This window comes from Prionailurus viverrinus, chromosome B3, assembly GCF_022837055.1.
Source record: "Prionailurus viverrinus isolate Anna chromosome B3, UM_Priviv_1.0, whole genome shotgun sequence".
Taxonomy (NCBI): domain Eukaryota; kingdom Metazoa; phylum Chordata; class Mammalia; order Carnivora; family Felidae; genus Prionailurus; species Prionailurus viverrinus.
In genome coordinates, this window is record NC_062566.1 from 129,028,181 (window position 1) to 129,054,605 (window position 26,425).

Consider the following 26,425-nt stretch of genomic DNA (forward strand, 5'->3'; position numbering starts at 1 on the left):
CCTGTAAACAACAGGCACTAAATAAATCACCAGGTGTCTGAGTGAGCCACCCCGTAAGTGAATCCTCCAGCCCCAGTCAAGACTTCAAATGACTGTGACTCTGGCCAACATCTTGAACGTAGCTTCATGAGAGGATGTGAGCCAGAACCGCCAGCTAAGCCACTCCCAGATTCCTGACCCACAGGTACTGAGATGCTAAATGTTTATTGCTTTAATCTGCTCAGTGTCAGGGTCATTTGCAGTGCAAAAATAGATAGCCAAGACTCAAGTCAATAGGGGATTAGGGATAGGGTTTTTGTCATCAGGATAGCATAATTTCCTTCATTACAAAACAGTTCCCTCAATTTCTTTTCTCTGGAGCACAGAATTGTGAGTGGCAAGACAACACAGAGTTAATGCTGGTTCTATTCCTTCCCTGCTTCAAGTCTCCCACCCCCCAAAAGAAACTACAGTTTGAAATACTGGAACTAGAGAACAAAAAGATAGTGGTGGGTTGTAACTTCTTAAAAAAAAACAAACAAGCAATTTAAACAAGGTATATGGCACATAGGTGAGTCATAATGAAAGCAAATGACTCATTACTAAATTGTAAGAATTGGGCAAATAGAGCAAAGTAATCCTAGACAACAAACCATGGGTTTTGAGCATTATCAGAACTAGTGATCAGGGCGTTCAAATAATTTCATTTATTTAAAAATATAATTTCTTATGGGTAATGTGAATCAGTATTTAAAGTTTCAAGGTATCATATCTGCTACCAAAAGAAAGGACATTTTATTATTTATCTCAAAATTGGGGTTCATTTATTCACAATCATTTACACCTAATTTCTGCCAGAAATTAACCTAGGGCTTGGGAATGAACTGACAGAAACTATCGTCTCTGACATCCAGGAACTCACAGAAGGTAGACAAATGTGTCTCCCGTGAACAAGACCTATGGGGAGATTTTAAAATGTGGATGCACATTTCTAGAAACTCAAATACCAGAGGCGGGGGAGTGGGACCCGGAGATCTCCATGTTTTTAAACTCATGATCGATTCCAATGCTTAGGCTGGCGTCTCTCCAATGGAGGGGTGGACAATAATAACAGTATGGCCCAAGTCATGGGGATGAGAGGTACAGGGAAGAGAACAGAGTTCTCTTGATCTCTGATGATACTGTAATAGTGTTGTAGGGTGACACATGGTAGCTACATTTGTGGTGAGCACAGCATAACCTATAGAGCTGTTGAATCTCTATATTGTACACCTGAAACTCATATAACATTGTGTGTCAACTATATTTCAATTTTAAAAAATAGAATGCAACCCATTTATTCGATCATCAAATATTTACTGAACACCCGATCTGTACTGGAGGTGCTTGGTGCTGAGGGGGGGGCGTACCACTGAATACGGGAAAATAGGCACCACGAGGTCAGGGTAAGAAGGTAAGAGCTGGCCACATGAAGGGGGAGATGATGGTCCCTCATAAGCGGAGGATACACTACCTTTAGGGAACAGGGAAGGGGGAGCTTACAAGGAACCCGACCACATCTTCAAATTTGGAACCATACTACATGGTAGGCTTGATGATTAAGTTAAAGAATAAAGTAGTAGATTCATGCATTCTGAGATTTTCCATTGGAAAGAGACCTAATTGTTCCTCTACTATAATCCTCTCACTTCAAAGATGAAAAACTCTAGATGTTGGCCCAAGGTCATGTAACAAAGACAGGCACAGAACCTAGTTCCTGTGACTCCAGTTCTAATGTACTTTATTCCTGACTGGCTCCTCTCAGGAGTAAATGGTGTCTTCAAGAACCAGAATGAGGCCAAAGTATATTTCTCAATTCTAAAAAGCTGTGTCATTACTATAGCATACTATCTCAGAAGCTATCAATCTGGGTCATTTTTGAAAAGATACAATCAAGAAAGAAAAAGTAAGGTGGATGTAAAAACCATCTTTGAAGCTATTTTGGTTGCTACTGTCGGAAAATGTCTGAATTTAAAGTCTAGTAGGCATAAAATAAGCTTACAGAAAATACTAGTTTTGGAATCTGAATCAATGACCTAGAAATAAATCTCAGAAAGGGATAAGCAAAATTTTGAAAGAGAAGAATCAAAGAAAATAAAAACGTTATTTCCAATTGGTTTGTAAAAATAATGTTTTTGAGTTACAGTGTGAAAATAGGTACATTTTAAACCTACAGGTATTAATAACAGGCTAGCATTTTGTTACTAGTCGGGTAAGGAGTGGGTTTCCTCCAAAAGGGTTTCTTACTGGAAATAAATGAAGGACTTTGTAGTACGGTCTCAGCAAGAACACAAACTTTTCTCCCTTTTCAGGGTCTTTGCCATCTGGCATCCCGTCCACCACTTTTCTGAAGTTACTGAAAGGTCAATATTTTGTCCTCCTATACAAAATCAAACTCAGACTCTTACTTCTTCTCTGTTCACTCTGTCTTCCTGAAACAGTGTCTTCCCTTTGTCCCCGTGATCCAGTTTCCTGGATCTCCTCTGACTATTCCTCGTCTGGCTTCCCTCCTCACCATGGGTATCCTCTCAGTGCTCTGCCGGGTCCACTTCTCTTTTTAATCCTCCATTTATGCTAATGGAGCACCATGATTGTCCTACTTGCCTAGGCTCCCAGCCCTTGGACCTAATCTTGGCAGTTCTCTTTGCATTGCTTCCCAATATCCAGTTCTTGAGGCTATCAGCTTCTTTTTGGGTAGTATTTCTAAGACTTGACTTCCTTTCACACGTCCATTTCCTTTCCCCTTGAAGCAGGACCTCATCAATTAGGCCCCAGTGACAACGGCTCCCTGTGGACCAGCCACCTCTTCATTCCATGGTATAGCTTGCAGCCAGATGAAGACCTTCCTCATCATGTCCCTTTCTTGTTCAAGAATCAGTACACACCCTGCTAAACCCAACCTCGGTGCCCCTAACATGGAAAGACTTTCCCTTTTGCAAGCCAAAACTAATACATTCTTACGGTCCACCATCTTGGATGATGCCTTCAAAGTCTAACCTACTTCCATACTGGATTTTATTTTCCCCAGCAGTCACATCTGGAATGCTCACATCTCACACTCAATTATTGAAACTAAAAGGCAGTTCTGGTAGACACCACAGTAATGGGGAGCCAGCAAAAGGGTTTCCATATATATTTGCTAAATTGAACTGAATTATATTGCAGCTATGCCAAAGCTTAATTTTAATCATGTAAAGATTGAGGGAGAATGGAAAGCACATCTTGCTTCAATTTAACGGTTATTACTTTGATTTCTTAAAGCTTAATAACAGAAATAGATACACACTGAAAAGCTTTTTTAATTAGAAAAATCACGGGGACAAAAATCTCTAAATATTTTTCTTAGTTTTCTCTCCTCTGATGTTTTAGATAGATTTTATCACTCTGAATAAAAAGGGGTCTTTTGCCATCTGAGAAGCTACAGATTGATGACAATGGGTAGACTCAAATTTGTGAAGGATGAATTGTGTCCAAAAAACTGCAGGTCAGAGAGAGATTTTCCAAATGGGAAATGAATTCTGACAGGAAGCTGACTGCTGGGAAATGAAGGAAGGCTTTGAAAAGCCAGTAATCACGATCAAATTTTAGTTGTGTTGACTAGTCTGAAACACATATGTGAAATCTACAATATATAAGTTGTTCTGAAAAGAACTTAATTATGCAGAAGAGGAAGCCAAAGATCTTTTAAAAATCTGAGCATCCATATCATCAATGTGGTAACATGTCACAGATAACAGGTCTGCTTTACAAAATAATTGATGTTCAAGCATCCTCTGCCAGACTTACAAATCTCACTGCCATTATATCAAGTTTAGCTCCTGGTTAGGTACAACTAGCAGGAAGTTGCTATGACAAGATAGATTGTTCAAAATCATGTGTGAAAATTAAATCATAAGATGTACTTGTACCTAATTTCCTCAGCATTATTTCTTTCTATTCTTGTGTGAAATGTTGTTTTCATTCATTCACTGAGCACTCACTGAGCGCTGTCCAAAGCTCCAGGGATTCAACCATCCCAGTCCAAGAGGAATTCACAGCCAAATACGGGAGCTCACGGGTTTGCTAGGAGGAAATGAACAGGAAAGGACAGGAAAGAACTTAAAAGGAGAAACATACGCTAAATGGAAACTTTCAGCTTTACTTCTAGATTTACTAATTGAAGAATAATCCAACAACTCAACGTTACATAAAGGTAGCTAAGAACTCTGCCAACTTGGTTATAGTCAGATTCAGTTTTCTGAAATTCTCATGTCTTATAAAATTCACATGAGGGTGTCAGGAGGCCAAGACATCCGTGAGCGACAGCCCCGAACATTTTAAGATGCTATCAAATAGTGACTGTGTATCTGGGACAGTTTTTAGCACCTACAGATAAGTAACTATCCCTACCTTTATTTCATGAGAAATGTAACTGTTAATACTTTTATTTTCTAGTTTGCTTGTGACAATACTTTCTTCATCATTGTAAGAGAAATGTAGAATTATATTAGGATACCGTCACAAAACAATTCTGAAAGGATCATAGGGAATCATTACAGAAAGGTTAGAAAACACACAAACGATTGGAGGGGATCCACAATGATCCAATCTAACAATTCTGTGGAAAATATCAACAGCAAAGAAAATCTTGGAATTAAGCAACGTAGTAATAATAAGTTGAGGGAAGACGGGATAAAAGCCAACTAACTGCAAAAGTGAACTTATTTGGCCGGAGATGTTCTCCCGTTCCTTGCTGATGCCCACACCTCTCCCATCCTCTGCATCCCCGTGGGCCTGCCCTCTCACCCCAGCAACTGTTCCTCCTTTTATCTCGCTCGGTGGCACTGGGCTGTGGATAACCTGCCACTGTTTATTTTCCATGTTTTTGCCTTTCTTCCCGGATGGAACATGTGATGTTCCCTGAGGATAGGAAGTGTGTCTTTTATTTCTCTGTATCTCCAGCAATAGGAAGCCTCCTGTACATCATCTTTGTTGGTGAGGATGTGTAGGCTCCTTTTTATTTTAATATCTATGTGAATATTAACAACATATAGTTGGTCAGGCAGAAAAGAGCTGGGATTAAAATTTTTAAATGCCATACTCACACACACACACACACACACACACACGCACGCACGCACACATGACACACCCTCTTTTTTTTTTTTTGCCTTATTTGGGAATATTTCTGAAAAATTCAATATAGCCTTGTAGTAAATGTTATAAGAAATGAAACCGAGACGCCTGGTGGCTCAGTTGGCTAAGCATCCGACTTCGGTTCAGGTCATGATTTCTCGGTTTGTGAGTTTGAGCCCCACGTCGGGCTCTGTGCTGACAGCTCGGAGCCTGGAGCCTGCTTCCCATTCTGTGTCTCCCCCTCTCACTGCCCCTCCCATGCTCATGCTCTGTCTCTCAATAATAAATGAACATTAAAAAAATTTTTTTAAAAAAAGAAATAAAAACCATTCCCGTTAAAAAAATCTGAAAATTCATTTATTTGAATTTAAAAATCTATTTTAACTTAGATAAGGTAGATAGAGAACAAAGACCATCAAGCCTCTCATTAAGCAGTAACCCTCGTTTGCACCTCCCTCCCCTCCTGCCAAACTCCAGTTTGTGAAGTTATTCTAACACATCCAATGAGGGACACTGTAATTTTTAAAAATAGCTTTAAATAATGCATAATTGTCCTAAACAAACAGGACCTACATCTTTTTTGAACTCCATCTACCACAGCCACACACTTAGCCTCTTTGAAGGTCACAGACACCTGAGCTCAAATGCTTACAGCACAGGAATGTCACAGACAACACTCACTGGATAACCTGAGCCGTACTAGCAGATTGGTGACTGAATGTCAGGACAAAGGACACTTAGATGGCTCCAACGCCCACTCTAAAAACAATTCCCTTCCCATCTGCTTGCTGATGCCCACATTGCTCTAACATTCTACAAGTAGACAAAAAGTTTAAAATAGAAATACCCCTGGGCCATCAGCTTTGTCTGGCACTGCCTTAGACCACACTTGACCCTGCCCCCACTGCTGATATCTAGCAGCCCTGGGATTTGGGGGGGAAGGATCCGGCCCACAGCTCCAGGGGTGCTGTCTATCAGCAGAACGCCACCCCCTTGCTCACAGTGACTGGTTCTCATATTAGCAAACACTCCTGGTCCTCATCATTGGTTCAGGGGGGTCCCACCACCTCAGGGAGAAGCCCAGGACTTCTGACCCTCCCGAGGATAGCAGCTCGCAGCTCAGGCTGGTGATGCGGTGGCTGTGAGGGTTGGAGACACTGCAGTCAGTACAAGGGCATCAGACCAATCACATTCGACACGGGGGAGGAAGGGCAAGGCTGAAGAATCCTAGAGATCCAGAGCGGAGCCCCAGCCTCGATAAAATTACACCCAAGCCCATCTCACCTCTGCTGGGTTCAGTTGTGCGAACCAACAGATTTCATTTATCACTTAAGGCAATTTGAGTTACAACGGGATGCACATTTACATGCTAGGAGAAGGCAACAGACCGATTGAAAATTGCATCATAAAGTTCATGTAAGTTCTATCGGGTCCTTTCTTGAAATCCTGTGTTGACTGACAGACTGACAGATGAGCTCTGGGCATCTGAAGGAGGAGACGTCACAGAGAGAAGAAAAAGGCACTTTAGAAAAGGATGACTAGGGTTCTGAACAATTTTTTTTAATGTCACCTTGTGCCTAAGCCTTGGCTGTTAGGGAACCTGAGTTTTAAATTACAGGATTTTAGACACTGTGTCAGGAGTGATTGGAAAGATATTTTGAAGTGGGGGCCTTGATGGGCACCCCTCAAATTACAAATCACACAACAACAGCATGTCCTGTGCTCCCTTCAGATTTTAATTTTAATCCACGGGTAGGGGTGCCTGGGTGGCTCAGTCGGTTGAGCCTCCGACTTCAGCTCAGGTCATGATCTCCCGGTTCGTGAGTTCGAGCCCCGCGTCGGGCTCTGTGCTGACGGCTCAGAGCCTAGAGCTGCTTTGGATTCTGTGTCTCTCTCTGCCCCTCCCCTGCTCACACTCTGTCTCTCTCTCTCTCAAAAATAAATAATAAACCTTAAAAAAATTTTTTAAAAATCCACGAATAGATTTCCCTTCTCTAAACCTCAGTTACGTGTAGAGTCAGGGCCACATGCTCTATGTGTAGGGGTCGCTCTTTTGCTTAAAAGCTTGAAGTCAAACCTCAGACCTTTGAGATTCCAAGCCCCAGACATGGCTACAACACTTGGCGACCAGCGCCGGTCTCTCTCTGGGCTCCTGAGCCCACGGGTCCTGCCTCTCTAAGCCTCCCCTGGGGGCTCCTTCCAATTTGGAACATGGATGTTATGCACCCTGTGCATTCTGCCTGAGATGCTCTCCCCAACCTCTTCATGTGGCTGCCCTGACTTGACCCCAAGTCTTTCCTGAAACACCCGCCTCCCACTGGGAAAGCCATGCAACCCCCATGTCCATCAGGGCCCCCACTTACAGGCGGTCATGATAGCCTTTGCTTTATCTAATGTGGCAGGGGGACAGATGTGTGATGGCCTAGTTTTTGTGTGATTATTTACCTCAGGTCTACTCTCCTGAATAGACTGTACCTAAGTATGAAGGCAGAAACAGGGCTACTTGCTCATTGCCAGTTGACAGGCCCTGAATATGCCGAATGGTCTCACGATCTCTCTTTAGTGGGATGCCTCAGTCTCTTTGCTTAGGCCAGTGTCCATGCCTTGCACATAATTCATACCTACAGTCACTTGGTCATTTATGTCCTCAGCCAGTGCTCTGGCCCTCCCCAGCCCACTCTCCAAACCTCATCTCCAGCATGGCCTTTCCTGGGACTATTGAGTTCAGAAGCAGCACAAAGAAAGAAGTGATAAAAAGCAGGACTGGCTTAGGGAAGCTAGCCCCAGGGAGCAAGTGCCATGCTGAGCCCTTCTCCCAGGTTACATCCCAACATAACGTCCCTTGCTCTGCCTTAATCTTTTCTTTCACTTTATTTTAGGTCCTGAATAATCTATACTTGTTTAATTTAATAAGCATTTTCCCTTAATAATGCAAAGGCCTTTGGGAGGATTAAGGGGCTATCAGTCACGCACACTTCAGTGTGAATTAGTTTAATCAAAATATATCCCTACTACCATCCAGCTGAGATCAGCTAAAATGAGGAAATCAGGGGGTGGGGAGTGGGGAACAAGCAGCTGGTGATTTTGGAACACCATGATACAAGGACACTGGAGATCTCTGAGGTATGAGGACAACAAAGAAAGGGTGACCCAAGAGCCCAGAAAGGCAGAGGCGAGACTGTGCCTCCTTTTCCTTCTGTATTTTATTAAAAAACTTTTTTTTAATGTTTGTTTACTTTTTAAAAATTTTTTTAAATGTTTTATTTATTTTTGAGACAGAGAGAGACAGAGCATGAACAGGGGAGGGTCAGAGAGAGAGGGAGACACAGAATCCGAAGCAGGCTCCAGGCTGTGAGCTGTCAGCACAGAGCCCGATGCGGGGCTCGAACTCAGAAACCGTGAGATCATGACCTGAGCTTAAGTCAGACGCTTAACCGACTGAGCCACCCAGGTGCCCCAACGTTTGCTTACTTTTGAGAGAGAGAGAAACAGAGTATGAGGGGGCGAGGGGCAGAGAGAGAGAGGGAGACACAGAATCCGAAGCAGGCTCCAGGCTCTGAGCTGTCAGCACAGAGCCTAATGCGGGGCTTGAACCCACGAACTGTGAGATCATGACCTGAGCCAAAGTTGGACACTCAAGCGACTGAGCCATCCAGGTGCCCCTTTCCTTCTGTATTTTTTTTTTTTTTTTTGGTATTTATCTTTCTGTATTTTAACACCAACAGGACATACAGGCTTGAGGGTATGAGTCAACCACACTAGGAATTAAAGATGCCTGGTGGGCTAGCCTGGGAAATTAAGCATCATTTTATTACACTCTCTGGGTATTACGTTCCAGGTTCCAGATTCCACTTCCCCAAACCTTGGGAACCAACCCATTCTTAGCTGGGGACTATACTTTGTTTCTTCCAAAGGGGAAAACTCTCCGCTATGTCCACGAACAGTGTGCCGTAAGCAACTGTTCAGCTGGTGGATCCACGGCGTGTGATGTGGCCACTGAATTGGAGAACTGGCCCTGAGGAGAAGCCCAGAAGGACTGAAACAAAATTTTTTTTTTCTTTCTGATCACCGTCCAAGGCCTTCATGTATTTGTAGGATGGGGTGGCCTGCACTTCAAATTATGCATCATATTTCAACAGTGACCGTGTATGAGATTGTGTGGTCCTTGGGAAGAGCTTATGACGTGAAATATTCTTCCTACAAGGAAAGATATTTTGGTTTTGCATCAAGCCCTACCAAAATGAGGCACGTATAAGTATATATCAAGAGAAAACCACTCCACAGAATTAGGCAGTGAGCTGTCTTTTAAAAAATTTTTTTTTTCAACGTTTATTTATTTTTGGGACAGAGAGAGACAGAGCATGAACGGGGGAGGGGCAGAGAGAGAGGGAGACCCAGAATTGGAAACAGGCTCCAGGCTCCGAGCCATTAGCCCAGAGCCCGACGCGGGGCTCGAACTCACGGACCGCGAGATCGCGACCTGGCTGAAGTCGGACACTTAACCGACTGCGCCACCCAGGCGCCCCGAGCTGTCTTTTGTAAAATGCTCTCCTGAATCTACTGTAACTGGGGGTTCTCCTCCTGGGTTCTCAGGCACCGAGCACTCACCTTCAACAACGCCGCCAGCCTGGGGGGCCTCCTGGGGGAGGCTCACTCCTGCTATCTTTCACTGCAGTGCCGTGTTTTAAGTATTCTGTGGGTCAGATTAAAGTCTTTATTTGTTTTTTTCGGTAGCCAAATAAAGACAAATCTGCAAGCCAAGGATACAGACACTTTAAACTCTGCCTTTGAAACTCATTTCACTTAAAGTAAATGAGTTCCCTCATAGGGATCAGGAGGAAAGGACCTTCACGCTACTCACGAGAGTATCGGAAACCAAGCACTGTTCAAATGCTGCTTGCTTTCTTATAGAAGCAAACTTGGGGACACTTGGTCTCATTCCAGCATGGTGAGGAAATAAAACCATTCTCAGCAAAATAAAAATATCCCTCATGTGCCTGTTCCCTCCCCCCGCTCACACTTTAGGAATGTTAAATCCTGCTTATCTCAAAACATTAGCCATCCAGATACTGATGACACTGTTTTGATGAGAAGGAAATGAACTTAATGGCATTCATTAAAAAGAGGGGTGATAGGATCTCAGCAACCCCCAACGTAGCCTCCCCCCTGCCCAGAGGATACAGAGGTTGGCCCACTTGTCCTTACCACACCACTTCCGATCGCGCGTCTTACGGCACTCTGATTTCCATCAGAATGGAAAAGTCTGTACACTCACAGGATATTATTAGAATTAGCAAATTAAATGACAAGGCTCTGGCATTGCTAAAGCACAAGTTTTATAAGGCCTAGTTTGCATTCTGGTGAGGAGAACATGAAAAGTCACCTCGTCTATACCAAAGCTGCGTTTCGGGGCGCCTGGGCAGCTCAGTGGCTTGAGCGTCCGACTTTGGCTCAGGTCATGATCTCACGGTCTGTGAGTTCGAGCCCCGCATCGGGCTCTGTGCTGCCAGCTCAGAGCCTGGAGCCTGCTTCGGGTTCTGTGGCTCCCTCTCTCTCTGCCGCTCCCCTACCCGTGCTCTGCCTCTCACTCTCAAAAAAATAAATCAACATTAAAAGAAATTTTTTTTTAAAGAGTCAGATGTCAAAGCTCTGCTTCGATGTAGAGGAGGGGGGATGATAACAGCCACCACAGGTTGATGTACAGCATAAATGAAACAAAGTGCCAACAGCATTTGGTCTATAGTAGGCGGTAAAAATATTTAGCTAGTAGTATGATGACAAGATCCTAAAGGTGACCTCACAAAGAAATCAGTGTCTTGACCCTCAAGGTCAGCCAGACCAAGTCGTGCAGTCCTCACACATGTGGTAAGGGATGAGGCTCCCGGACGCCTCGTTGTAGACGAAGCTGCCAGCAAGGCGCTGCAACTCATTCTCGGAAGACACCAGAGGCACAAAATTCCCCTTAGAGTTTGGCCTCCTGAGCAGGTTCGAAGAACTCTTCTCTGTCCTGACTCTATAGCAGACAGAATTTGGAAGGGAAATAAGACAGGCTTCCCCAATCCCCAAGGACAGAGACGTTGGTAGAGTACACATAATATTTTCCCAATTTCTCAAATGCCTGGGCAATGTCCCCTCAGCACTATAAATATAGAAAGCACTCACAAGCCGTTTTTAGGAATGATGAAAATGAACCGTATCTAGAATTAGACCTCCAACTAAAATAATTTCTGATTAGTCTTAGCTTAAGCAAATACGCGAGCACTTAATCTGCAACGCAACCATCTCTCTTTACCCATGGGGGACACGTTCCAAGACCCCAACGGGTGTCTAAATCGGTAGGTAATACCAAACCGTATGCACACTGTTTTTTTCCTACACGTACATACCTATGATAAGGTTTAATTTATAAAGCAGGCACAGTAAGAGATTACAGGCATACCTCGGAGATATTGTGGGTTTGGTTCCAAACCACCGCAATAAAGCCAGTATCACAATAAAGCAAGTGAAATGAACTCTGGTTTCCCGGTACACATAAAAGTTACACGTGCACTCTACTCGTAGTCTGTTAAGGGTGCAATCGCATTATGTCTAAAAAACAACAACAACAACAACACAAAAAGCCCAATGTCTACACCTTCATTTTAAAATGCCTTACTGCTAAAAATGCTAACCATCAACTGAGCTTTCCGCAAGTTGTAATCACTGATTACAGATCTCTACGGCAGTAATAATGGAAAAGTTTGAAATGGCACAAGAATTACCAAAACAAAGTGAGCAAATGCCGTTGGAAAAATGGCGCCAATAGACGTGCTTGATCCAGGGTTGCCACAAACCTTCAATTTATTAAAAAAAAAAAAAAAAGCAATGCCTGCAAAGTGCAATAAAGCAAGGTGCGATAAAATGGGGTATGTCAGTAGCAACAATAACTAATAATATAGAAAATTAAAACATTGTAATGAAAGTTAGGTGAATGTGGTCTCTCTCTCAAAATACCTTATTGTGCTGTAATGGATCTTCTTGTGGTGATGGGAGATGACAAAATGCGTACGTGATGAGGGGAGGGGGGTGAATGACACAGGCGCTGAGATGTAGCATGAGGCTGCTACTGACCTTCTGAAGACACATCAGGAGGACCATCTGTCTCTGGACTGCAGGGGAGTGTTGGTAACTAAGACCGCAGACAGTGAATACGCGGATAAGGGGGGGCCACTGTAATCTCAGGACCTATCTATTATCCAAAAAGGTAAAAAACACTGAACGTCTCCAGAATTTCTCCCACTAAGGTATGTAGATATACCCTTTTCCTGTTGGATACTGTAGGGATCTTATGGGAAGACATTAACCTCCACCCTACAAATATCCACACAGAAATCTAACAGCTGTTACATAATCCATAGAAATCCAGTAATTCTAATTACAAACTCAGCGTATTGCCAAAATGTACCATGTAATTCTTGGAACAAAGAGTAAATATATGTGACAAATAACTGCCTTATGAAGCATGATAATAAAACCCAAACTTGCAAACTCATCCCCAACTTAACTAGAAAATGACCAACGTTACCGTAGCTACCTGTGAGGTCCTTCCTGATCTCAGCCCTGTGCCTCACCTTCTGAAGAAACTGCTCTCCTGAATTTTGAATGCATCATTCCCTTGCTTTTCAAAATAACTATTTTCCAAATAGGGACCTCTAAATATATGTTCATTAGTTGGCTAAACAATGCAAAAACTTTGAGACCTTATCTCCCAATGGATCTAAGTTTGCACCATAGAACGCAGGAGAAGCCGAGCCATAATATGGCTTGGCTGTTGCTGTTCTTCCTTAACAGGCATTATGTGCCCTGCTCCTGATCTCCCAAGAGAAAGAGCCAAAGTTCTAAGGCCACTTACTCTTGGTCTCTGCCTAGAGCACTCACAAATTTCCCTTCATTCTCACTCAGTCTATGTAGGTGTTGTCTGAAAAAGGAGTAGAACTTTCCGCCCACCCAATACAAATCTTTGCATCAGTCATTACTACCGAGCAGACTCAAGGCGGCCCACCATGTTGGTGAGAAGTCCTCTTGCCCAGAAGAGAGTCAGCAGCAACCCAGACACTGTCTCCATAACTGTATTGCCACCGCCTCCCCAGTCCTCTTCATTAACAAGTGACAAAGCAGAGGACCATTATTGCCTGGTTGCCCGTCTAATTTGGTCAACACATTGCTACTAATTCCCATGGACTTTTTTCAACTCCCATTAGAGACCGTCATTTCCTCCTCCTTCTTCCAGAAAGCCACGTCACAGTCAGCATCCCAAACCGTTAAACTGTTGATCAAACTCTTAAAAATTGTGAAGGGCCTGGGAATTCAGCCTCCCTGCAAGCTAGCAAGGTAGCCTTGCCACAGATTCATGGATGCTGGCAGCGGACCCATGATTACTGGCTCACAGACAAAGGACTCCATTACCCACGGCAGCAAGCAGCACGGGGGTCAGCACATTTGTGTCGGTTCCCTTTACCCCGAGTCCTATGGGATGATGCAGACGGGCCCAGATGGGTGCCTACACATATGGAGGGCTGCACTACGGAAGGGGAAGCCTGAGTTGAGGGAGCCGGTTTCTTTTTAAATGGTTGATAAGCATGCCTACCTTTTGTTCTGGAGGAAGGCCCTGACTCTATCTTCTAAGCCTGTTCGCTATCCAAACACCTTTGAAAAGATAGTCTGGAAAAAGGAAAGTCAGTGCCTCACTCGCAAGATGTTTCTTTTTTTTTTTAACATTTATTTATTTTTGAGACAGAGAGAGACAGAGCATGAACGGGGGAGGGTCAGAGAGAGAGGGAGACACAGAATCTGAAACAGGCTCCAGGCTCTGGGCTGTCAGCACAGAGCCTGACGCGGGGCTCTAACTCACAGACCGCGAGATCATGACCTGAGCCGAAGTTGGACACCCAACCGACTGAGCCACCCAGGCGCCCCACTCGCAAGATGTTTCAAAACAAGAGAGGTCCACTGAGAATAGTCTCTCATTATCTGCTATGCTTTAAAATTGTTCTTTAAGAGTTTTATTATATGATGGTTTTAAATTCTATCTTGAGCCCAGATATGGCAGTCCTGTTCATAAAGCCTCTTGGAGGAATGTGTGTCTGTGTGCAGCGAAGGGTTCCCCCCAAAGGGGTGTGTTTATTAGGGTTGACAAATACGAGGTTTATAGGTTCAGGCATTCAGAAGTTTGGAAGGAATCATTCTGTTTTTTCCTCTATTAGGCCAGAACAATGATTTTTCTCTGTAATATTAGCTTGGAGTTTAATCAAGAGTTCTGAAAGACATAAAGCTCTGCTGTAAGACGGAACCATAAAAATACCGGAAGCTCTAGGAGTGGCTGCATGGCCAGCGGGCCTCCTTGATAGGATGGAAGCTCACCATTGCAGTGAAGCCACTACCGTGCATTATCCTACAATTTGCACTTTTTCCTCCCAAATCTGCCAGTTTTCCCATGTTACTAATGTACTGACCTCTTCTTCACATTACCCTGTAATTTATACCTTTTCTTTAAGTCCATCATATTCCTTGCATTACTAACGGACTGACCTCCCCTTTATGTTACCCTGCAATGTCCACCTGTTCCCCCTGACTCCATCAGATTTTTCACGTCACTCCTAATGTACTGACATCTCCCAATGTGTACTGTATTTCTTGCAATGTGTGCTCATATTTTCAGAAAAGCTGGGGGAACGCTGCATTGTTACTGAGTATCTAGAGCTAAAGAACAGAGGCTGCTGAGAGGGAGTGCGCTGAACTTCACCACAACCCTTTGGATGGCGCTCCAGATTTAGGAAGGCGGCAGGAAGCGATTAAGTACGATGAGGGTCCTGAGCTGATGGCTAAGTACATGATGAAAAGGAAGACGAAAGTTTCCTAATCTGTCCTTTAGGAAAGCTCCGGGGGCTCTGCAGAATGAGAAAAGTCTATAACAACTAGCTTAATTTACATTTAACATATTCTTTTTTATTACATTCATATGAAAGAGATGCTTTTTCATATATTAACATTTTCTCTCAGCTTGTACTATTGCTATTTGCCTTATCTCCTCCAGGTTACTCTATGGCACCACTTCCTACAGAATGTGATACCTGCATGGAATCTTAAAGGAGTTGGAGGGGTGCCTGGGTGGCTCAGTCGGTTAAGCATCCAACTTTGGCTCACGTCATGATCTCATGGTTCATGGGTTTGAGCCCCGTGTTGGGCTCTGTGCTGACAGCTCAGAGCCCGAAGCCTGCTTTGGAATCTGCGTCTCCCTCTCTCTCTGCCCCTCCCCTGCTCATGCTCTGTCTGTCTGTCTCTCAAGAATAAATAAACATTAAAAAAAGAAAATTAAAAAAAATGAGTTGGAGATGGCCAGAGGGAGGTAATTAAGAATATTCCAGATACAGAGTGCTACATGTGCAAAGGCAGAGATGCAGGTCTAAAACCTTTAGAGAACTTTAAATATTTCAGAGTGGTTGGAGTACTATATGAATAGGACAGTGGCTGAACCAGATCATGGAAGAATGCCCTTTGAAGGAATCTAGAGGTTATACTCTATGTAACTGGGAGCCATTAAAGAGTTTTGAAGCAAAGAGACTCATGTGCTCACATCTGAAATCAGAATAATCTTTCTGATGGTGGTATGGAGGATATATTAGAAGGGAAAGGATACTGGAAGTAGGGAAACTAATTAAGAGAGCACATATTAGCTTGTAAGGACATGATGAGGGCATGTGCTCTGGGCTGAATTGTGTCCCCTAAAATTCATGTTGAAGTCCTCAATGTCAGTACCTCGGAACGTGACTCTGTTTGGAGATAGGATCTTTAAAGGGTTAATTAGTTTAAAGTGAGGTCATTAGGGTGGCTCTAATCCATTATGACTGGTATCCCGAGAAGAGGAAAATAGGACACAGACACACAAAGAGAAGACGAGGAGAAGACACACAGAGAAGACAGCTATTTGCAAGCCAAACACACAGGCCTCAGAAAAAAACCAACTCCGCTGGTATCTTGGTCTCAGACTTCCAGCCTCCAGAATGGTAAGAAGATAAATTTTGGTTGCTTACGCCACCCAGTCTGTGGCATTTGTTATAGCAAGTGAGCACAGCATGGATCAAGGATGGTGAGGAGGAAAATCATCTGAGACAGACCTGGGTGGTAGAATAGACCAAGTCTGATGACCAGTTGGTTTTAAGTGGTCAAGGGAAGAAATTGATTTAGAGGACTCTGGAGTGGGTAACTAGGTAGATGGTGATATTGCGAACCAAGAAGAGTAATACAAGAAAAGATCAGCAGGTCTGAAGGGGAGGACAACAGAAAGCACTTAGAACACGTGGAGTCTGAGGGGTCGATGGAGACATCCAGAAAGAGAGATGTTTAGCAGTAGAGAAAGCTACAGGGCTGGAATTCAGAAAACAGGACTGTGATAAAGACATGGAGCTGGGGAGTCTTCCACATGAAAGGGAAGACTGTGAATGAAATCTCCCAGAGGAAGGAGATTGGTAAACGGGAGACAATTGGAAGGGTCATACAGGCAGTCCCAAAGGTCCCATACAGCCACCAAAGGATACAGTAGGACCAAGTGCAGGAATGCGCACTGTCACATACCGGTGGAAAAGGATGTTCCAGGGAGGGCGTGGTCACCAGGGTGAAGGCTGAAAAGAGGTCAGAGATTAGAGAGTATTCCTTGAATTTGGTAATTAGGAGATTACTGGTGAACTCCGCAAAATCATTCCGCAGAGCTCTCAGAGGTGGAAGCCACGCTGTACTGAGTTGAGCAATGAAGACACTGGGGAAATGAACACGGCAAGCACAGGTCACCCTTGGCTGAGTTGGAGCTGGAGGTAATGCAGGCTCCAGAGGGGGTTCTATTATTACCTACTGTAGCAGTGGTGCTGGTGCTGCAGAAAGGGAGGGAGTGGAACCACTAAGCAGATGGGGGCTGCAGAGGTCATACACGAAGGTCAGAGGGTGCTGGGCCTCTCTGACATGGTATCTCTCCAAGACTTCCGATGTCATCCTTACAGTGAGTTGTTCCTGCTCCTGTTTGGGGTGGCTGATTTGAATGAGAGCAAATTCCTTTTCAAAGAGTGTTTATGGGTGGAGGCAGCCCGCTGGTGGATCATTCCACACAGGCTACTCTGCGGGGTGAGGGAGATCACAGCCATTCGATGTTGTGAAGGGGTAAGCTGGGTCAGAGGAAAAGAAGAGAGGGACGGTAAATCACAAAGGAGGTGGAGAGGAACTTTATCCCCTAGCGGTGTCGCCCCTCATGGCCACAACTGGGTGAATTCTAGTTGCTCTCTGTGCGTTCACTCTCCCACCACACTGCAAATTCCTTGTCTGCAGTGACCTGCCATCGTTGTAGCCTCTGCCACCCGCACAACGCCAGGCATTTAGAGGGAGCGTGACCCACCCGGAATGGAAGTTCTACCACGGCTGTGTAGAGATCGGGGCCCTGGGTCTTCACCCCCTGATACCCAGGTTCCGCTCGCAAGGAAAGAAAGAGCCCGGTGAGCATCCACAGTGCACGTCTACACCCTCTAACGAGGCTGAGCTAGGTCAGGAAAGGCTGTGTGACTGAAGGGTCAGAGACCAGCTCTCCAGGGAGGTGACCAAAACTCTCTTTGAGCGAAGTCAAAGTTACATCCGGGGAAATAAGGTAACGAGGCCAAGAAGAGGGTTTTAAAGGGCAGAGTAAAGTAAACTGGGTGGAGATAGGATTTAATACACAAAACCTGAAAACAATTCAGAACCAGGTGGCTATGAAATGTTTGCTTGGGCTTAAGGTGCATATCATCTGATTCCTTTGCTTCTCAGGGCACCTTTTCCACAATTTAAAAATCTCTCAAATTGTGATGCACTTTACAATCATTGGTATCTTAGCATTGTGTCATGGTTTAATGGGCAGAATTTCTTCTTTCATTAGGGGTACATAATATGATGGTGCCCGAGAATCAATGTGTCTCAGACTTAATGATACGGTATTTTACACTATGAAAGGGTACAGCAGTTATTTTGATCTGCTGCTGTAATTAGAAGTACTCGGCTTCAGCAATGGGTAAATTTTGAGTACTATCTGAAAAACAGAGTGTCTCAAAAGGCACCCCTTCATATATTAAGACATTGAGGAACTGTTTTGAGAGCCAACTGTGCACTTTAATTTACCACTCTCCAAACAGTGAGCAGTAAGGACTCTAATTGGCAGAAAGGGCTGTTATGCTATACCATGAGTGATGACATTCAGGTCCCAAAACTCAATAATAAAAAGAGCCTGATTATTGCCATTTTTTTTGTGCAGTCGTTTGTATGTCTGTAATTAAGTCTGTGCCTTCTCTCCAACACTGTGGAATGCTGATCACTTCCTTCATGGGTGGGGAAGAAAAAGCCTGGAGAGTCTGCTCTTTCAAAAGTCAGAAGACACATTTTAGCTTGCAGTTGGGACAGACTAGAAGACAGCTCTGAAGAATACTTTGAGACAGTATCTTCCACCAGACGAACCCTGTGGTAACTGTGGTCTTTGAGTTTGTATTGCTTTCAGTGTTTACAGGTCAAATCTAAATTTATATATTGGAAATGTGTTCTATTTTCCCTACCGAATATGGGATGAATTGATTTATTTGCTTATTTTTAAATGCGTCTACTGGCCTTTAGAAGCTATTATTTACATAAAGGTACTTTTGAACTTTACAAACATGTTGGAGGCTACCTACTGTCCAAACATTTTAAATAAGGTATTAGATAGGTACAAAGCAACATCCGTATCTGAAATAATAAAATGAAAGACAGAAATCATTGCCAAATGCTTTCCTAAATAATATTTTTGAAATAGTCATTTTCACAGATCAGCTTTTGTCGTACTAAATTAAGATATACTTTCTTAAAATATTAAACCATATGAATATCTAAATGTATTTTCAATGTTTTATAGAAAGAATATGGAGTATATTTTTGGTGGCAATCAATACATCTATATCGGGCAGTTATTTTAATGGCTATTACCATTCAGTGTCTAACTTTATTTTTTTTAGCTGACCCAAGAGACAATTAACAAATGTGAGTATTTATCTTAACCTTTTTTGAGGTCTGAATTCACTTTTCATCTTGGCTTTTCTCATTTTCATCTTGTACCTGATTACTTCACAAGGCGTATGCCTCTTTTCTTTCCTTAATTGCTTTTTGTACTTCCTTCTTCATTCTGTTTTTCAATTGCTTGTTGCTAAGCGATGTGCACAACAGTAGGATATACATTCATTACCTTTGAACATGGCCCACTTGGTATTATTTTCCTCTACTCCTTTACCTCATTTGAATTGACCTCAACTGCACTTTCTGCTTTCTTTTGACCTTTCCTTTTGCCAAAACACCCATCTTCCTGTCCTTTGATCATGACTCAGGGGCTAGTGTATTCAATACTTACCCCCATTTTGTCTATGCTCTATTGTTTTTGTTAAGCTCCGGTGGCCAGACTCATTTCACAGGACTATTTCTCTTTGTTAGTCTCTCCTTTTTGTCTGACTACTTTCATTTGTATTTAAAGACATTAGAAAGACACCTCTTCTTTGATGAAATTTAGGTCATTTCTTATTATTTTCCTTTGATCACTTCTGTTGTTGCGGATGTCGGTTCGTCTCAGTACCCCGGCACCTGCTACTCTCTTATAATATCAATTCTCGTATAATCTGATAAAACCACATCACTCACTCAACGTAAATTTGTTCAATTTTTCAATGACCTATAATGTATTTAGTTAGCCACGGTAAACTGCCAAAAAAAAAAAAGCTCCCCTGCCCAAACCAAGCAACCAAAAAACACCCGAACACCTCAATTAGTTACAAACGCGTACCATAATTTTCTTTTTACGTACATGTCTGAATAAATATTTTTGAAGAATGCAGAGTATGCGTCACCTTTACCAAATGAGGCTAACTTATACTGATGGCCTCATACGGACTCTTGTTCCTATTATTATTGTTAGAGACCATTATTTCTTTAAAAAATTTTTTTAATGTTATTTTTGAGAGAGAGAGAGAGAGAGAGAGAGAGAGAGGGAATGTGCACACAAGTGGGGGAGGGGCAGAGAGAGAGAGAGAGAGAGAGAGAGAGAGAGACACAGAATCTGAAGCAGGCTCCAGGCTCTGAGCTGTCAGCACAGAGCCCGACGCGGGGCTCGAACTCACGAACCATGAGATCACGACCTGAACCGAAGTCAGATACTCAACTGAGTGAGCCACCCAGGCACCCCAACAATAATTTCTTTTCTTTTCTTTTATTTATTTATTTATGTATTTATGTATTTATGTATTTATGTATTTATATTTATTTTTTTTTTAGTATTTTTTTAATGTTTATTTATTTCTGAGACAAAGACGGAGCATGAGTGGGGAGGGGCAGAGAGGGAGGGAGATACAGAATCTGAAACAGGCTCCAGGCTCAGAGCTGTCAGCACAGAGCCCGACGCAGGGCCTCAAACTCACAGACTGTGAGATCATGACCTGAGCCAAAGTCGGTTGCTCAACCGACTGAGTCACGCAGGTGCCCCTGACAGTGATTTCTAAGTAGGATGTGGATGGGTTTATGATTCAGGGTTCCCTAATATTCAGCTTGACTCAATCTGGCCATAACCTTATAAGGCCTTGCTATTCTAATTCTAAAATATTTTTTTCCAATGTTTATTTATTTTTGAGAGAGAGAGGGTGCAAGCTGGAGAGGAGCAGAGAAAGGGGAGCAGAGAAAGGGAAGCAGAGACTCTGAAGCAGGCTCCAGGCTCTGAGCTGTCAGTGCAGAGCCCGATGTGAGGCTTGAACTCATCAACTGTGAGATCATGACCTGAGCCAAAGTCCGACGCTTAAATGACTGAGCCACCCAGGCGACCCTTCCTATTCTAATTCTAAAAAGAGACAAGTGATACTTCTTTTCCTATTATGACACGGGGATGTCACAGAGTTACAGAAGAGCTTTAAACAAGATTCAATATATATAAACTCCCTGGAACAAACTTGTTCTATCAGAAATGTCAGACATGTGTGTGGGTATACAGGTTACTACTGGTCTACTCTGTTTCACATCTGGCCTATTAATAATCATTTTTATTTCTGTTTATTCTAAATTTTGCAAGTATATCTTTCTTAATATTTATTGTAGGACTCCTTTCTCTTGAATACTGGATTGCATAACCAAGTGAAAGAACTCAAATTATTAACTGACCTCATAATCAAAGGATCTCATATTTCAAATTGATCCTAAACTGAGAATTTACTTCCACTTTTTTCTTTTGAAGGTGGTTTTTAAGTTGAAAAATGATAATAAAAACTAAATAATAAAATGGAAAAAAATGTTAACTACTTAAAAGGAAACAAATGATAGAAACATGCCAGCTATAACTATCTATAAACTCTATGGCTTACTGAGAGGCAGTTAGTGTAGTTATTAAGAGAACAGGCTTGGGGATTAGTCAGCTTGGTTATCTTCGCTATTTCACTAAAACGAAACAAGTATTACTTATGAGGCAATAGAACACAGTAGTTAAGAATGTAAGCTTGAAAATTTACACAATGAGTTAAGAACAGTCAAGACAATTCCAAAGAAATTACGAAGCTCTAAAAGTTATGCTACCAGATTATCAAGACTTATTAAAAAGGTATATAATCAGGAGAGTGTGCTATTGGCAAGAGGACAAACAGACCAGTGTAAAATAACAAAGACCTGGGAAGGGCTAATGTTACAGTCTCTAAAGTCCAAAGGCTGTCTAGAGGCAGAAACCTTTCTTGGAGGACCTGAGTCTTTTTTCTTATGTCCCTCAAGTGATTAGATAAGGCCCACTCACATTATGAAGGGTAATCTGCTTTACTCAAAGTCTAATGATTTAAACGTTTTTTTTATTTTTTAATTTTATTTTTTTATTTTGAGAGAGAGAGAGAGAGCGAGCACATGAGCAGAAGAAAGGGGCAGAGGAAGAGGGAGAGGGAGAGGGAGAATCTTAAGCAGGCCCCATGCTCAGTGTGGAGCCTGACACAGGGCTCAATTCCAAGACCCTGGGATCATGACCTGAGCCAAAATCAAGAGTCAGATGCTAAGTCAAAAGAGCCACCCAGGTGACCCTGTAAAGATTTAAATGGTAATCACATCTTACAAATATCTTTGCAGCAATATCTGGACTGCTGTTTGATCAAAAACTGGGAAGTATGGCCTAGCCAAGTTCAAACCATCACTCTTGGCATTAGGCAAAGATTTCTAAAATCTAAAACCCAAAAAAAAAATCATGAATCAGTTGAAAATTGATAACTTGGACTTCAAAATAAAAGACTTCTCTCTTTTAGGGATACCCGGGTGGCTTCAGGGACACAAAAATAAAAGTCATAGACTGAGCCTGTATCTGGCATATGTTAAAATCTCTTACAACTTAGTACTTAAAAATTTTTTTTAAATATGGGCAAAAGATTTGAACATCTACTTCATTATAAGAGATATGGATGGCCAACAAAAACAAGAAAAATTGTTTTAAGTCATGAGGGAAGTGTAAATTAAGAGTACACAGAGATACCACTATACATCTATTAGAAATGGCTAAAAAACAAAACAAAATAAAAAATTAACAATTCCAAGTGCCAGCAACAATGAACTGGCAATCTTATACCTCGCTAGTAAGAATACAAAATGCTTTGCCAGTTTCCTCTAAAATTAAAACATAAACCTATCACGTGACTCAGAAATGGCCTTAGTTAACCCCAAAGAAACGAAGACAACCATCCAAACAAAAACTGGAACACAAATGTTCATAGCAGCATTTTTCATAAATGCCCCAAACTGGAAACGACCCAGTGTCAAACTGTGGTAGAATTCATACAATAGCACGTGACTCAGCAATGACGGGGAACTAACCACTGACACATGCGACGACAGGGGTGAATTTCAAACACATTATGTGAAGTGAGAGAAACCGATACAAGAGATTACTGTGCGACTCCATTTATGTGACAGTCTGGAAGAGGCAATAATACAAGGATGGAAATAAGATTGGTGGTGTCAGAGTTTGGGAGGAGAGGTAGGGAACTCAAAGGAATAGAAATATTTCATATGTCGATTGTGGGGCTGGTTACACAGCTATATATATATTTGTCAAAACTCATGACTGTACACCTATTAATATAATTCTGTGATATGTAAATTATACCTTAAGAAGGCTCATTTTTAAAAATTAGAAGTGAAAGAAAACTAAAGCAATGAAAGAAATTTACATTAGGGTAAAATTTAGTGGGAGAAAAAAATAGAAACAAGAGTTCAAAAAGAAGAATCTAAATCTTCACATTGTTAAAGAAGAATCTGTTCACATCATTTTAAATGTTTGTTCACACATTTTTGAGGGAAAAGAGATGAGTTTCAAATCACAATGATACTTAGATTCCACTGGATACACTTAAGGGTGATACGACAGTTTTATTTTGAAATGTCAGTATTTACAATACACTGGAAGTTATATGCTTGGCAAACATTTAAAAAGTTTTGGCTATCGATCTTAAAAATGAACAAGGAAGTACACTGTTTTTAAGAATTCGTTTAGAGAAATACAAAGACCACCACCCTAGGCCACGCCAGAGATGGTTTACAGGTGTGACAACATATTGAGCCCCAAAGCCTCTTCTCGGGCAGGCAGGCAGTCTGCCTTCAGTCAAAAGCAACTTGTCTACATAAATGTGTTTTATAAATACTCTTATTGTCTATGAGGGCAGTAAGGTGAAAAAGATTGTAAAGCACTGCCCTTGAGAAATTCTTCCACGTGTGAGTAAGTGGAAAGGTAAAGAACGCTAAACTGTAGCATTTAGTTGAAATAGCGAATCACTAAAAACAGTATCAATGTCCATCCATAGGAAAGTGTATAAATAAAATGTAGAATTATCTTTCAGTGAGGTTTTACATAGCAATGAAAATGCATGAACTCCAAGGGCTACATGTATTATTGACGAATCTCAAAAACTTAATGTTGGGCGAAAAAATCAAGATCTTGGCTATGAACAATACAATACCATGTATATAACACTGGAAAACATGCAAAACAAGATAACATATTGTTTACGGATAAATATCTATGCAGTTGTATTAAACATGTACAAGATTGATAAATACCAAAATATAGAGTATCACAGTTCACTCTAGAGAGAAAGGGTAAAGAATCAGGGAAGGATGCATAGGGATTTTCAACTCTACATGTACAATTTTATTTCTTTTAAAAATCTGAAGTAAACATGGCAAATGTTAAGACTGGATAAAGCTAGGTGGCTGACGCACAAGAGTTACATTGCATTACTATCTATACCTTTCTGTGTTTAATATATTTATAATGAGCACACACAAAAAATGAAAGCATGCACTTGGTATCTTGAAATTTGGTAGGAGTCCCAGTTTAAAATAGATTTGATAATTTATGACAAATACACAATCCTCAGAGCCCAAAGCATCAGAAAACTTAACCAAGCCTACAAATGAAATAGAACCATTATTTATTTTTTCATTAGTTGCTTATTGGAACCCAAATCCAACGTCAGTCTGGATACCCTTTTTGAGTTCTAAGAAACCCAAAGAAAATCTTACATGTTTGAATGATAAAGATCATATATCATATCTAACATAAATGACTTATTTTTGTTGTTGTTTTTAAATCATTTTATTTAATTTCTTTTTTAAATTTACATCCAAGTTAGTTACCATATAGTGCAACAATGATTTTAGAAGATTTCTTAATGCCCCTTGCCCATTTAGCCCATCCCCCTTCCCACAATCCCTCCAGAAACCCTCTGTTTTTTCTCCATATTTATGAGTCTCTTATGCTTTGTCCCCCTCCCTGTTTTTATATTATTTTTGCTTCCCTTCCCTTTTGTTCATCTGTTTTGTCTCTTTAAGTCCTCATATGAGTGAAGTCATATGATTTTTGTCTTTCTCTGACTAATTTCACTTAGCATAATAACCTCCAGTTCTATTCATGTAGTTGCAAATGGCAAGATTTCATTTTTTTTGTATATCTATATCTATATCTATATCTATATCTATATCTATATCTCACATCTTCTTTGTCCATTCATCCATTGATGGACATCCATCGATGTCTCTTTCCATACTTTGGCTATTGTTGATAGTGCTGCTATAAACATTGGGGTGCATGTGCCCCTTTGAAACACCATAGCTGTATCCCTTGGATAAATACCTAGTAGTACAATTGAGGGGTTGCAGGGTAGTTCTATTTTTAGTTTTTTGAGGAACCTCCATCCTGTTTTCCAGAGTGGCTACACCAGGTTGCATTCCCACCAGCAATGCAAAAGAGATCCTCTCCACATCCTCACCAACATCTGTTGTTGCCTGAGTTGTTAAGGTTAGCCATTCTGATAGGTGTGAGGTGGTATCTCATTGTGGTTTTGATTTGTATTTCCCTGATGATGAGTGATATTTAGCATTTTTTCATGTGTCGGTTGGCCATCTGGATGTCTTCTTTGGAGAAGTGTCTATTCATGTCTTTTGCCCATTTCTTCACTGGATTGTTTTTTTGGGTGTTGAGTTTGATAAGTTCTTTATACATTTTGGATACTAACCCTTTATCTGGTATGTCATTTACAAATACCTTCTTCCATTCTGTCGGTTGCCTTTTAGTTTTGCTGATTGTTTCCTTCACTCTGCAGAAGCTTTTTATTTTGATGAGGTCCCAATAGTTCATTTTTGCTTTTGTTCCCCTTGCTTCTGGAGATGTGTTGAATAAAAAGTTGCTGCGGCCAAAGTCAAAGAGGTTTTTGCCTGCTTTCCCCTCGAGGATTTTGATGGCTTCCTGTCTTACATTGAGGTCTTTCATCTATTTTGAGTTTATTTTTGTGTATGGGGTAAGAAAGTGGTCCAGGCTCATTCTTCTGCATGTTGCTGTACAGTTTTCCCAGCACTATTTGCTGAAGAGACTGTCTTTATTCCATTGGATATTCTTTCCTGCTTTGTCAAAGATTAGTTGGCCGTATGTTTGTGGGTCTGTTTCCGGGTTCTCTATTCTGTTCCATCGATCTGAGTGTCTGTTTTTGTGCCAGTACCATAGTGTCTTGATGATTACAGCTTTGTAATACAGCTTGAAGTCCGGGATTGTGATGCCTCCTGCTTTGGTTTTCTTTTTCAAGATTGCTTTGGCTATTTGGGGTCTTTTCTGATTCCATACAAATTTTAGGATTGTTTGTTTTAACTCTGTGAAGAATGCTGGTGCTATTTTGATAGGTATTGCATTGAATATATAGATTTCTTTGGATGGTATTGACATTTTAACAAT

General features: G+C 41.7%; 1 protein-coding gene across 4 annotated transcripts in view; it reads right to left on the reverse strand.

The window, feature by feature from the left end:
* EFCAB11 (EF-hand calcium binding domain 11) overlaps nucleotides 1-26,425 on the reverse strand; it is a 165,993-nt gene that overhangs the window by 72,444 nt on the left and 67,124 nt on the right. Inside the window, exon 6 of one of the 4 annotated variants that reach the window (XM_047863089.1) lies at nucleotides 16,704-16,790. The exons of the other annotated variants lie outside the window; for them this stretch is intronic. Within the exon in view, the coding sequence (XP_047719045.1) occupies nucleotides 16,736-16,790 (55 nt within the window). The 3' untranslated portion in view covers nucleotides 16,704-16,735. Of the gene's footprint in view, nucleotides 1-16,703; nucleotides 16,791-26,425 lie in introns of those variants that run through there. 4 annotated transcript variants of the gene reach the window in all.